This window comes from Falco peregrinus, chromosome 7 (assembly GCF_023634155.1).
Source record: "Falco peregrinus isolate bFalPer1 chromosome 7, bFalPer1.pri, whole genome shotgun sequence".
In the NCBI taxonomy this organism is placed as follows: Eukaryota; Metazoa; Chordata; class Aves; order Falconiformes; family Falconidae; genus Falco; species Falco peregrinus.
Window position 1 is genome coordinate 54523974 of NC_073727.1, and position 15539 is coordinate 54539512.

The window sequence follows — 15539 nt, forward strand, 5'->3', positions numbered from 1 at the left end:
AGACATACTGATACTATTAAAATGGTTGGGTTGTGATATTAAATAAGCATTATCTTACATAAACAAAACAGAAAATGTTTTATAATAAATCCTGTAGTATACAGTCCTCCAGAAACACTTGTGAGTGTCACATGCAGGCATATAGGATTGGTTTAGATTGTGCCTTATCTAGTAAAAATAGCAATTATTTGCAGGATAAGTCAGACAGTATGCACACACAAGGCATATAAAATAAGACACATAACATGCAGAAAATATGCAGACTTATTTGATACATTATAAATAAAATGTGTATCTCAAAAGAAAGAATAAATTGTAAAGCATGCAAAGAATAGTCAAAGACAATAAGCCAAACTTCACAGTTTGAACTTATGAACATGGAATTCAGAGCAAAGCCTAACATAAACTAAACCAATTGTGCATGGACACTACTACAACAAAGTATTACTCTGTGACTTAAGTGTTTTGTTGATAGTACTCTAAACTTAGTTTAATCATTCAGGCCCAAGGCAGCTGAGCTTCTTCCCCTAGCAGATGGCAAACTGCTGCAAAATGTATGTCCTGAAAACTTGCTTATCTGACAGTCTTCCCAATTTATGGACAGATTCATGGACCAGTGCAGGTCCAGAAAAAACACTTAATGCCTCACTCAGAAAACAAATCCTATCAGCCAACACCAAAGATTCTCTAGTCAAACCAGCACTGAAGAAGCACTGGATAGTCCTCAGTGTCAAATATTCCATTCATGACCATATTCACTAAAAGACAAATTTGGATTCAGTCCAGGAAATGGAATTATAACTGTCTACTGGCATAAATGAAGTACCTAAAAGCAGACAGTAGTGTAGGTATCCCTTTTTAACCTCTGGATTTTTTGTAGCTTTCCACACAGATATTGCCATACTAACTGGGAAAGTAGCAGAGTCCCCAGTAATATGTTAAAAATCTTTGCTTCCTTCCTGAAAAGATACAGGAAATGCTTGTTAATTGGAAATTCTGCCTTAAAAAGACCTTCCTCCCTACTTTTTAAACATCTCAGAAAACTGATAATAATAATATGTATTTGATTACTAGTAACGTAAGGGCAGCGATTTTTTTTATCTGTTTTTTTTTTAAAAGTTACAGTCATACTATGGCTACTGTGACTTATGCCACTTGGGACATGATCAGTTCACCGGGGAACAGATAGGTATGGGGAGCCCAAACAAGCTAAAAGGATGAAATGACACAAAGGAAAGCATTCTGATGTGTCTATAGACATGAAATTATTTTCTCTGATGGAAACTGCAAGACCATGTATTAGTAAATTCAGTCTGTACCCAGGACTGCTCAAGTTCTTGATTTCTCTATACAGAAACACTGTGATTGCTGTTTGTAAATACCTCCAGCTAGACACAAGATTCCTCTTCATTGACATAAAAATATTGAGAGGTAGTGTTGGTTAATTGCTACACATCGTAAACAGATTACAATATTGCCAAGTAATTAGGCTTACACAGAGAAGGTTTCAGAGTTCTAACACAATAGCACCCTCCAAAATGCCCCTTATTTTATAGAGCCACATCCACCATTTCTCCCCCTTCCATCCTGGCTTTCCATTCTCCACTCTGATGATACTATACCATGACTCACCTGCTATCAAAATTAGCAGATGCTGACGCCTATCTGTTATTTCAGTAACTGTAACATTGTGCTCCCTTCTTCATAGCCAAGCTTTGTCACTCTGTATATCACCTGGCCCTACTGTCCAGACTTCCTTCCAAGAAAAGAGTGACCAGCAAGGATGAGGTGTCAAGAGACTGCAGTCAGGTTGTACTTCACCACCACCACCAGCACCACAGTGCCAGAGCAGACTGCAGTGGTCATAATCATATAATTAATAGGAATCTGCAAGTCTCAAGAAAATGAGATATGAGATGCTGTAGAAGTCCATATACCAGGGAGACTCCAGAAAGAAGTTGAGTGAGTGGAGAGCAAGAAGCATTACAAGCTGCACTGCAACCTCCAGAACAGGATATTCCTCCACATCTAATTAACTGAAGAAAGAGGGTATTTGTGAAAACAGGGAGAAATAATTCTTATCAAACAGCCCTCAAAAATCTTGTGGACCTCTTGTCAAAATGGTTCAACAGTATCACAACACTCAGTAATGCCATGACACTTTTTCGGTGTTTGTATCATTAAAGATTCAAATCCTATTCCTCATAGCTATTGTACACATGTCCATCCCCTTTGGAACTGTGGGAACAACCGAAACAGGACAAATACATCATGTTCTTAACGTACTACAGAACTTTGTTAGATATAAGAAACAGAATAGAACTGATTGAGGAAAATACTGGAGAGAGTAAAATCAACTCTCAAATTCAGGTGTTTGGTATGTAGCATAAGTCCTCTGGACTTTGCACAACTGACACATGGGAAGCTAGTAAAAGAGACTTACAAAACTCCTATTGTGAGCGATTATTTCCATTCACAGGCTAATTACTCTGCAATTGCAAGTTTTTGGAATGCCTGCATCAGTTCTTCTGCATATACTAAGACCAGTCTTTGGCAGAGAGGCAGCAGACAGGACTGTGCTTTCTATCACTCACCATCTTTTCTCTATCTGGCCCCAAATTGCCGTACTGTCACTTTTCCTCTTCAAGCCTACTCTCCTCCTTTCCTTTCATGGAAGTAGAGACAATGAAAAGTCAAAGTCAAGAGCACACAATGCTCTGAATTACTGATCTACAATGCCTTCCAACAAATTCTGAGCTACGAAGAAACATGGCTTCATGTTTTAACCAAGAGAACTTACCACGGAGAGACATGGTTAGTGAAGCTGAAAATTTTCCATCATAATCTAGTGGTTTACAGAACTTTGCCAAACTTATCCAATAAAAATTAATTTTCCATTCCAGGTTCTCAGTTTAATTTGGGAAGGAGAACATTCATTTTTGGCTTAATCTTTATTTCCCCATTCCTCTCTGTAAAATAGATGTGACAATATTTCCCTGGGGTGTTTTGATGATAAATCCAATGTTTATGAAACCTAGGTATTCTAGTAGTTTACGCTCTTCCATACAGTTCCTAAATCAACCATTTGGCTCACACCCTTCTTTCAAAAAATGCTATGAAGCAGTTGTGCAACTTTGGTAGAATCTAGGAAGTGTGTATTCAGTTGTTTAAAAAGAATGTTAACTAATCACACTTCTCAACCTAAAAAGCATTCAAACTCTTACCTCCCACCTTTCAAGAAATGATTCAAAGCCCTGAGGAAGAGGTTAGGCTGGGATGTAGCATTCTTCTGAATTGTCACATTGTGTAACAAGATTCACTGGGTCAGAGAGAAGTAATGACAAGCAAGTACAGATGAAAGCCCAACTGTAGCTAAACACTGAAGCATTCATGAGCATGGGAAAGATCTTTACTCTGATCTTTACTATAAAGACTACTTTTGCATTGAACAACTGATAGACAAAACACACAGAACATAGGTGGGAAGACAACTTTCCCACTGTACTTCATTCCTACAATTCTATCCTAACAGAACTAGTGTTAAGCTTCTTTCTGATACTGTTTTTCTAGCCCTATAAATCTTAAATATTTAGGTGTGGTGGTTCACCTTAAAAGAAAAAATGGCAGAGTCTCTAAATATATCCCAGAATAGTTTATTATATTGTGGCAGCTATCATATTCTCTTCTTGTGCTTTTAAGGAAAGTAATAGCAAATATTTTAAATCAGAGTAATTTTGACATGTAATACAACAAAATCTCATTAAAAGAAAAACATCATCATAAAAAATTGTATAAAAACAGCTTCTGTTTAAGTAACTCATCACAGATATTTGCTAGCCAATAATAGTCTAAATTCTGAGAATAAAATGTTAACTTTGTGCAAGACTGAAAATAAACTTTTCAGTAAATTTATTTTTAACCTCAATAATGAAAGGAAAAAAAAGAAAAAAAGTAACCCAAAGGAAATTGTACTTTAACAGAAATTACATTCAAGTATTCATAAGAGGAATAACTCCAATATAAACACTCTCCCACTATTACTCTGCCACCATTCTAGTTTTACTACATTTCTGATGCCATTCAAATTGTTTTCCTATTCTATACTTATTAGATAATTTTAGCATATTCTTTTCTGTAGAAATAAAAGAACAGTAAGTGAATAACAAATGATACCATAACACTAGCCATAAAAAAAAAAAAAAAAAGTATTAATTCAATGACAGAAGAGCAGCAGATTTTCAGCAAACCAAATGTAATAAAGAAAGCAAAACATCTAGGAAGTACTTAGAAATACCCAAAATGCATATGTGCATATAATCTATTATAGACTTTAGCCAAAGTCAATCCCTTTTTTATATATTAAGACCAATTTCTTGTAATAAAAATACTGATTCAGTAGATACTGCTATTTCCTTTCCATTTCTGTCCAAGGGTCAGCCAAAAGTAAAAATCATTTACCTGTACCAACAGTTTCCAAACAAGTTTTCTGCACCCCTAACCACATACTTACATGTGTTTCCTTTCACTTGAAGTTTGAAGAAAATTTGGAGTATTCAGTTTTCATTAACCCACAGTGTTAGAGTGTATTCAGCACCTTACATGTGTATACAAGCTTGTTCTTTCTTCTTTAAATTTGTAGCAAGAGACAGGGAAGAAGGGCGAAGGTCCCTCCTTGAGGGAAAGAATTTGTAGCCAAATGGAAAACTATTTAATTCTGCTGCATTGGTAGAGAGAGTGTGTTAAATAAATTGACCCTTTATCTGCAGAGCTCCACTGTAAATTTTTTCCTCTGTTTTCTTATACTCTGTCTTCAAAGCAAACTTGTTCCCATCTGTTCCCGCTGCCCCCGGTCCAATCCCTGGCCATATGCATTTGAGTCAAACTACTTACCCTCCTACCCCCTTCTGGGAAGGGAAAGAGGAGCAGCAAATCAGAACAAGAAACACTGAAAGCATAGCAGAAAAATTGTCCTTGTTATCAGCTCTTGCACAAGGACCAGAAAAGCAACACCAGTTTCAAAAAACACCTTTTGTGACTGCTGTGGCTTTGAACTGGAGCACATATATTGCAAACAGATCACAGGGGAGTTGAAGGGCGGGGGGGAAGACGCTGTTATCCAAGATACCTAATTTGACCTTACACAAATAGAGATTTTTTTTTTCTTCAGAAGTTTTGCATGGATTGGCCAAAGTCATCCCTTTACTGAGACTGTTTTTTCTAGTATTTCAAATGAACTGCAGAAGATGGAAGTGTTAAAGCCTCTTGATAGAAAAATAAGTAGTTTTACTCACAGTTTTATGAAAGATATCTGGATTTATTAATAAGGCATTGGTCTTCATTTACCTCCGTTAGTGCCATCAAACCTGGTGCACACTCCTACACTACATCATATAATTCCTTGGCTTGCATTTCACCATCCCCTGTTTACACTGGGGCACATCTTCCACTGAACCATGTATATTTCCTCAATCTCAAGCTGAAAAAGCACCTGAACTACTTATACTAAAACTGAAAAATAACAATCAGCCTGGAGCAGACACCCAGCATGGAAAGTTTCAGCCCAAAATGCTCTCAATTATAAGCCTGAAAACAGAGTTATAGTGGAAAGTGTTAGACTACCTTAACTATAGTCATCAGCGCCAAATCCACACATAATAAAATAGATTTCACAAGCATCCTAAGCACTGATTAATGCTCTTCAGCACCAAGATATCTTGTACGCTTGCCACGTGGTAGCATGGAAAGGCTACTCAAGCCTATCACCAAGACACTGAGTATAGTATACCTTCTCAGAGTCCCTTCCCCTTCTAGTGCCACTTATGGACGCTGTATTTCTGGTAGTGACAGGAAACTGCGTGCTACAGCAGGATCCCAGTTTCCATCTGAGTTCCTTTGACATAATACAAAAGGAGTTAACAGTGAAAATTAATAATGCTCTTTATTATTAAAACAGTTAATATTATCAAGATGAATCATCTTTCAAGGTCCAGGGGATACTTCTCAATGTATCAGTGTGCTGGCAGTTATAGGTAACACAGTTTGAATTTTCCTCACTAAAAGAGATTACCTAAACAGATCTAAACCATATCTCAGATTCGCCTCTGTAAGGCACCCTTCTTAGAAGCTTCAAATTCATATTTTACCTGGGTTTAGTTTCTATGCAGTTAGCCAGTTTCAAAGTCTCACGTATACAATTGCTTTTATTTGTCTGCCTGTGCAATTTACGTAGCACCAAACTGCTGTATTTAGGTTGTGGTTACTTTTATAAGATCCAGGTTTGGCAGAGTGTGGAATTATTACTTGAAGATTTAGTTCTAAGAAAATTTACCTGACCTCTCATTATGAAGCAGCATGGTTGAATCTCACCCACTCTGGAACTGGATCTTTCCCAACTACTGCTAAGACTCCTTTCTATATCAACTATACCAATAATTGCATTCCCTGTTCGTGTACCAGTGTTGACTGTTTGACAGAAATACTGCAAGATGTAGATGATGCAGATGATCTTCATTCAGATGTTTAGGCATAACAGGGAATTTCATTAGCTTTACAAAGGATTACCCCACCTTAATAAATTTGCAAGCATAATGCAACCAATTAGTGGGATTATATCCATATGTACCAGCGATACCCAAAATTCAGCTGCTGTCAGTTGTAGACTAAGAGGTATACATATAGAAAACACAAGTCCTATGGATATAAAGCTATATATATCCACTCTTAGCACCTCACTGCTGGATGAATTCCAAAATGAACCTTGTATATTCATATCTACTTAGACTTCCTGTTTTGCCTAAATTTGAATACAGTTTATTTTCCACAAAATTACTTTTCTTTAGCAAAAAGGCTAATTTCTCATACTTCCACTTAACTCTCAAAAGTATTACCAAACTTAAACACTACAGCCTCTTAAAGTTCAGTCTGACAGGCTGCTAGAAAAAAAGGTGTTCTGTAGTAGTTAAATAAGCACACATCCATAGCCAGCAGAAAATCCTCCATTACTCTCAACTGCCAGTCTGGTTTTATGGGGGTCAGGTCTGAGGTGCAGAGGCATAGATAAAGCAAATAGACTGACCTGACCAAGAAGCACACAAGAGCAGCTAATATGCTCATGTTCACTTCATTCCACTGTTCATAAAATCATCTACCAAGGGTAAGATTTTCAATCATCTTCAAAGGTATCTCAAAGAGACAGCAAAGTAATGACACACTGTAAAGTCACTACTGTATTAATAAGAAGCAATATTTATCTCTTCCCTCCTAGAATAACAGGCATAAGAGCCAACCATGCTACCAAAGAATCCAAGAAACTGAGGTTCAAGAGTAACAAAAAATTGTGTTCTTCTTAGGAAGGAGATAGATTTCCTCCAGCAAGAGCTGGCAGAGAGGTAGTTGCAGTCTCTGCCATTCATCCTCTGCCATCGATTTCCTTCTGCCAAGCAATGTCAGTCCTGGTTTTTCCACAGTAAACATTAGTAATGTTATTTTCTCCCGATTTTTTCTCTAAAAGACTATCTTAGTTAAACAATACAGACCTATAAAATAAACCTTGAGCAATATATAACTGGGAAACCAATGACGCTGAAAAGCTAAATACCCCAGATAGCCCCTACCGCTGCTTCATATAACACATTTTGTTCTGCAAGCCCTCTGGTATGAAGTGTAGACCAAGACAATAAGTACTAGACAACACCACTATCAGACCTTTCTAAAAGGAAATTTTCAGTACAGAAAATATCCTGCTTTTCCAAATCCAGTATTAAAGTCAACACTACAGCATATTCTTGTATCAAAGATACATAAACATCAGCAATACCCCCAAGATACACTCCCAAGAGATAATGAACTAAACATTCTGAACTATTAGCAAGTCTTGTCTCCCCCATTTACATACGTCCATACCAGCATATCTGTCTCAACCTCCTGCCTCTTCCCTCATCTGTAGTCTTTTATCTTCCATTCATTAGTGTCTAAAAAGTTCCAGTGAAATTGTGGTCTCAAAGGGAGAATGACCAACCACATAATTTCATCATTCACATCTTGGGGTTCTTGGTGTGTTTTTCTCTTTGCTATCTAGACCCTTTTATGCAATTTTTGACCTAATCAGGTATAGTTTTGTAAGCTTATCACAACACTGAAACACAAGGGTGGAAGCATTTTGTATAAATAAGATCAGAGTAACTGATCACATAGGTAACAGACCTGAGCCACAGAAAATACTAATATCTTTAATAATATATATATACAGCTATAGCAGTCAAGAAATAGATCATAAACTCCTATGGCAATGATTACATTAGAAAGTAGTGCAGCGCAAGAGGAGCAGATGTATAGAAAAAAACAGTGCTGGCAACCCAAACTCCAAATGTATTTTGGTGTTTTACTTTGGGCTGTCTTACCTCTGATGCTGTGGACTGAACACTGTTAGTATATAGAGAACATTTGGTTTGCTCAAGGAGTTGCCTTCCCACCTCAGCCTCACCTGAAAGGAATCAATCTGCACGATCCAAGACTGTAATACAAATCAAAGCACTTTAAACGGGGTGGACTGGGAGACATGCTTCAAGAAGAAGTGTGCTCACTCTGCACCAGTGCACCATAACTCATACACTAGAGAAAATAAGGGGGAGAACTTTAAAAAATTTAAACTACTTCAAATTATAGAGCTCCTTTCACTATGGCTTCTCAAAGACAAAATATATGAGGCAGAGTAAAGTAGATGAAGAGTTTAATACATAGCAGCATTGCATTTTGAATGCATTTATGATTGACAAAATGAGAAATAACACATTTAAAGCTGCCTGTCTTGATGTAAGATGTTCTGGATTTGGCTGGGATAAAATTAATTTTCTTCTCAGTAGCTGGGTGCCGTACTGTGTTTTGGATTTGGTGGGAGGATAATGTTGATAACATGCTGATGAACTGTTCAGTTATTGCTGAATAATGTTTATACTAAGACAAGGATTTCTCAGTTTCCAAGACCCTGCCAGTGAGAAGGCTGGAGAGGCACAAGAAACCGGGAGGGGACACAGCCAGGACAGCTGATCCAAATTAGCCAAAGGCATATTCCATACCATAGAACATCATGCTGATTTTGTAAACTGAGGTGAGTTGGCCAGGGCCTGTGGATCGCTGCCTGGGGACTGGCTGGGAATCTGTCAGCAGACGGTGAGCAATTGTATTGTGCATCCCTTGTTTTTTCCCTTCCCTTTGGATTCTAGTCCTCTCTCCCTCCCTCTTCTTTTCATTATTATTATTGTTAATGTTTATTGTTGTTATTATTATCATTATTATATTTCAATTATTAAATTGGTTTTATCTCTACCCTCAAGTTTTACTTTTTTCCCTAGTTCTCTTCCCCATCCCACTGTGGGGCAGGGTAGAGTAAGAGGCTGTGTGGTACTTAGCTGCCGGCTGGGGTTAAACCATGACATAAGAATAGATAAAAATAAAATTAAGAGTTCTGCTATATAATATTTATTTCTCTTGTCCTTATCAAATAAGTTATTAGCCTAATCCAATAAGGAAAGCCATAAATCTATTATGTGATCTGAGCCAGTGAATTTTACGACTAAACATATATCTGGTAACAAAACGTTAGAGTATATTGCTCAGTAGGACTGACTTTCTATTTGGAAGATCAACTTCTGTAACTATTTAAAACTAAGGTGTCAGCTATAAACAAATTATACAGTTTGTGTTTTGCCAGATACAGAGTCTTGTATCTGAAAACAACTGAATCTGCAAGCACTATCAGATCCAAGTTTGCATCCAGCCACCACTCTCAGATTTGCAGAATTCTTTGGATATGCCCCCTGATCAATATGCTTCCAGCATCACTCACATAACTGGATTTTACTCTAAACCCAGTTTTGCACAAATGTTAATATTCAGGGGTTAACAAGTGCTTGGTACACTGGTGTTATGTATAAGCATCAAACTGCCTTACACTGTCTCCTGTTACTCCTTTCAGTGTTGATGCCCTCTGGAGAAGAAGAAACAATCTTCCTACTCTTTCTAGCTTTGGTGTCTTCACAGCTGGAAGGCACAAATTCAATCTGGGATTTAGAATGTGTTTCAAAGACAATGTTGTAGGCAAAATCCTATACTTTGATGGAAAGTGTAAATAAAATGGAAGATAATTTCATACGTTACCATTTATTTTTGCTATCGATGTAGCAACCTGTTATGCTGAAAATCTTCTGGGTTTGCAGTATGGGACAGTCGGTGTGAACTGTGAGCCCAGGCTTTGGGATTTGGCATGAGCACAGTTTTATGTTAGCAAATTCCATTTCAGCGCTAGGGTCAAAATGTGCCCCTTAGTCTACAGCTCAAAGAGAGCTAGCAAGAATGAATCTGAAAACAATTAAAGAGCCAAATCTTTATTTCTGCGTTCCCTACTTCATTTCTGGAAACTTGGAATTTATTCAGAGAGCCCTAAGGTCTTCAAAGACAAAAATGAAGAACTTAATTAGACATGAAGTAAAACAGCTAACTGGAACTACATGGAGCACAGGAAAATATTAGCTATTTCTATTTCTAAAAGTAGCATTTCACACTCTCCAGATATTTTTGTCCTTTTAAACTAAGATTTCTTTGGTCAACAAATGTTTAGGTAAGAGTTTTTGTACAGAGCCCAGGAAAATGGAAATTTAAACCCAATGAGAGTATTTGTCCAGCATCCTTAATACTATCATCTGATAGTCAGAAACCTCAAAATATCCACTTGTAAAATAGTTAGAAGTTAAAATATTATGTGTATTCCATTAAGAATAAGTCAGCCCATGTAATTTGTAACCTTAGGCTATTTAAGATGAAGAGAAGATCCGATATTAAAAATGTTAACTTTGTACATTTTCTAATCACAATGAATTATGGAAAGGATAATCTCAGTTCAAAACCAGGATCCTGTGAGTGCCTGCTTTGATCAGACTGTCAGGTCCTACACAGCTCTTGACAAAGGTTCTCTTAAAGAAATTGGAGTACTCAGGGAAACACTTTCAACCCATGATTTACAGTATGTACAAATCTCATACTAACACACACAAAAGCAGTTCAAATAACAAGTGGCTACTTCAGCCACACAGAAGCTATACCAAGCTGCTCTCATAAAAATATGTCATATACTTTGTAAGTACAGAAAAAGGCAGACAGAATTTGTACCTCTGTTTAAAATAACATATTTTGGTTTTCTGATTGTATGCCCTGTAGAAATATGGTTTTGATTTTGCTATTAATCAATGCAGCCAACATATTCCTCTCTATCAAACACTTCAGATATTGTGAAATATAAAAGGCAGTTTAAGATTAATGTCTCTCAATTATATTCCAATTCTGCCTCTTTTGGCTTTAAAATCAATCATATTTGTTAACCACAGGCTGCAAGTGTTGCACTTCATAAATTAAATGCCAAGATGATTGAAGATGCAGTTGCTAGTCAGTGGAAAGTTACATAACTTATTTCCAGAATGCTTTGTTTCAAGATAACACTTTGTATCCACACTGCTGAATTTTTATGCAGCTTTCTGAATTCCAAAGAACGTTCAGTCATAGAACACCATCTGCAAAAATATGCGGCTTTCTGATACTCTTAAAACTGTTCCAGTCGTACATCAGTCCACTTGTCAGGATGTTATCAGTTTAACAATATGAATGGATTGTTCGGTGCCATGATCAATTTTCTTTTTCAAAAGGAAACACAAAAGTATATCCAGTCTCAACACTTTAAAGAAAAGCCTTCTAAAAATGCCCCAAAACTGTATTTGTCCTAACAGTACAGCTGTAGCAAGAGTCCGAAACTTCACTCAGTTTTCCAGAGGGGACAACAAGAACAATGAAAGTTCTCCACAGATATACGATGCAAATTATGCAAGATTCCAACCCAGAAGCCACACTAAAAAGTATTGACTGGCACTGTGCCCACCAGGGATCACATGCCAACTGGAGCAGGATGCAGTCCATCTATTCAGCTTCCTATGACAAGCAACTATGTGCCAAGAATTTGGAGTAAGGGCAAAATCATGCTCTATACCTTTCTTTCCTTTTATCAGCAGTAGTACCAAACAACAGCCTTATGCAAAAAAAAGAGGACAAAAGGTTTTGTGACTGCACCTCTTTTCATGCTATTCAAAATCAATCTTTATTAGTAATCTTGATTAAATATATCATATAGGTGAGCTGAGATCAATATTACATGCACTTTGTTTCACACATAAAGCAAAAAGCCTTTCTTCTGCATTGCAAAATACATTTTCAAACGTAAACTACCAGAAATTTGAAAAATATATTTTATCACGCAAATGTCAAGAACACATTAGCTATTGCCAAATCTCCAGCAATCTGCCAATAAAACCTCTAACCTTCACACATGATTTGAACTAGTATTTCAAAACTAACCACAACAGCAAATTCCTCCTGTTCTGAATGTGAAGTTGACCAGAAACCCTGTGTCATAGCCCTGATGAGTCACCTAAAAATACCTAAAGGAAAGTTAAACAGCTGTCCTACCCAGATGTTTTGAAAGGATGTGCTTACAATGAACCCAACCTCAGCCCAGTTTCAAAGGCCTATACTACAAGCTAGCAATGATCTACCTCTTAGCAAACAGCAAGAAAAATATTGTGCCAACAGCGCAGGACTTAACAAATGAAAATTAGGTGCATACTCAAAAAGGTAGTAATACACTTTAACTCAGGATTCTTTGCTAAGTGTAATAATTAAAATGTAGTTGACATTGAATGAGAAGATAACCTGTCTGGGGAGGAAACACACACAATCAAAGTTATACCATGAATTATGGAAAGTTCTAATTACAGCTGAATGACTTCTCATTTTGTATTCAGCTGACCAGTTCACAAGAAACCAGTAATAAAAGATTCATCACCCTGTATTTGGGACCTTAAGTGAATTAATGTGTAGCTGCTACACAGTTCCTAGTGGTCAGATACATACACACTATGTAAAGCTGCCATACAGGGGATACCATTTTTCCCACCTTTGATGGCATGTGACAATTTAGAGTCAAGCACTATGAAAACTTTTAGAAATGAGGTTTTAGCAATTACTTTGAGCACTAAGATTTGCTTGTTCAAGGATTTTTCAGGCAAAACAAAGAGCAAACAGATCAGGAATCATATGTAACTACTACACATAAATGAATTACATGAAAATATAACAGACCTAAGTTTTGCATATTGAGCTGAACCCTAGAAACACGCATAAAAAGACTACTTTGTCTACCATATGAGTAGCTCGTATAATTCAGGAGGAAAATAAGCGAAAACACTACTTACACATTTGTCATCTGATCCACTGGCTAGAAACCGTCCGCAAGGAGATACTGCAATTCCACATGGATAGCAGCGGCTACTGTGCCCTTTGAAACGACGTTCACACCTTCAGAGAAATTTCAGTCTTATTAACACCAACTAAAAACTAGCTTTTTTACTGCCATTTTCATGAATCCTGCTGGTCTCATCCATTTTTCTTAGTCTACAAATTTACCAAGGCAAATCCACAAATTAAAATTTTAAATATCCCTGCAGTAGGATTTTGACAAAACTGAAATACCTTAAAGAATATTAGAAACTAAAAATAAAATGAACGCACAAAATTATCCCAGGACAATGGCCAAAACCATGCTTTGGCCTTATTGAGTTTACAAAGATAGAAACAACATTCCTATTTACAAATGAGGAGCTGCAATGCCTACCATTGAGCTACCCCTTGTTAGCCATCTCAGCAGGGAAAGCCAAACTCCCCTGCATTAAGGGGAGGGTGTTGTGAAAGCCAGTCTGTTCTGTGAAGCTTTAGAAATCTCCCTCAAGTAATTTATATCAAACGAATATCCAGTATGTGGAATCAGAACACAAATATTTATTGCTTGCTCTTCTTATACCTGAATCTGGATATTTAATCTGTGTTGCTCTATTTAGTGCACTATTTTATTGGATGTGGAAAATGTGAGAAAGGCAATATCTGAATGAGATTCCAAACTGATAAATCTACTTATCTACGCTACAACTGTAGATAACTTCTTACCTATCTGTGTTAATACAGTCTAAAGAAAAGAATGCATTTAAATTTAACACAAGGAATTAATTTCCTACTTTTCATGTTAATATTGCAAGGTAGCATTGCAGAGTAAGTTTTTGACAGCTGAGCACACTTGTCCCATTTAAAAATAATAATGTTTTTAATGAGATGAAGATTAATATCCATCTAAAAAAATCCATGACTCTGAAGAACTGATATCTTTGTAGTCACTATAAAACTGAGGAACGAAGTAGTAGTTAGAGTTGCTTAAGTGTTAAAGGACATTTTAATACAAGTTTAAACCCATTCAGAATTATCATTTACATATGTATACCTCATTTCAGAGCTTTGTTTTTTGTATCTACAAGGTATCATTTCAAATCAGACATAATAATCTATGTTATTCCTTTGGCTTTTTTATGAATGCTATCAACCTGTCCTGCTCCTTACAAAACAAATACATATACTTTTCCATAATACAGATGTCACACATTCTTTTTTTATATATGTGCTTGGTCCAGGAACAAATTTTAAATAGTAACATCTCCTGCCAGCACCTGTGATATACACTTTTTCCTGGCCAGTGAAATCACAGATGCTATGTTAATTCAATTGACTGAACCCATGTGCAGAAATCTCTAAATTTTTATACCACGTTGTTCTGTCTTAGACATACATGTATGTGCGGGAATGTGCTGAATGCCAAGTTGATTTCGTTCACCCAGGTGAAACAGGACTACTTAAACAAAAGCATCACTTTGTGACTGATCCAATGTCTATCACTTACTAAAGCATAAAAACCCGACACTTCTGAATGCATGAAAATACACCGTTTTACAGAGCCTAACTCTGTACTGTCACCTAACTCTAAACTTTCAAAGATAGTACATACTTGGCTGAATTTCTGTATAAAAAAACCCTACTGATACCAATGGACATTTTAGGTATATAGTAACCAGACCTTTCACCTCAAGCTAGTTCTACTCTAAAACTGTTTTAAGTATTCCTATTTAAGAAAACACTACAATTCGAAGAGAAGCAACTTGTGAAGACAGTCAATTACTATGACTAAGATGTAAAAACATTCTTCAACGTCAATTTGCACGTCATTCTTACATGAGTATTCAGAGACTTTCAATAACCAATGGCTGCATTTGAGTCACTGAATAACCTGCCTCTATTCAGGCTTCCTATGGACGGTAAAGAATACTAGCTACCTCCGTCTCCTTGAATGCAGCATTTAACATATATGACTCCAAAGGTTAGGCAATGGAGGACAAGTCACAGAATACATATTTGATTTATACTTTCAAAGAACTTTACTTTTTGCAAGATAACTTAAAAGAAAAAGTAAAGGGTAGCATGTTGTTCCCATACCACAGCATTCACAGAATCACGTAATGATTGCAGGAACCTCTGCAAGTCATCTTGTCCAACTTCTCTGCTCACCTAGAGCTAGTTGATGAGGACCATGTCCAGATGGGTTTTGAGTATCCTCAATCTGT

General features: G+C 36.8%; 1 protein-coding gene across 1 annotated transcript in view; it reads right to left on the minus strand.

Moving 5' to 3' along the window:
• WDR27 (WD repeat domain 27) overlaps positions 1 to 15539 on the minus strand; it is a 130403-nt gene that overhangs the window by 60379 nt on the left and 54485 nt on the right. The window contains exon 22 of the mRNA XM_027777499.2: positions 13293 to 13395. Within this exon, the coding sequence (XP_027633300.2) occupies positions 13293 to 13395 (103 nt within the window). The remainder of the gene's footprint in view (positions 1 to 13292; positions 13396 to 15539) is intronic.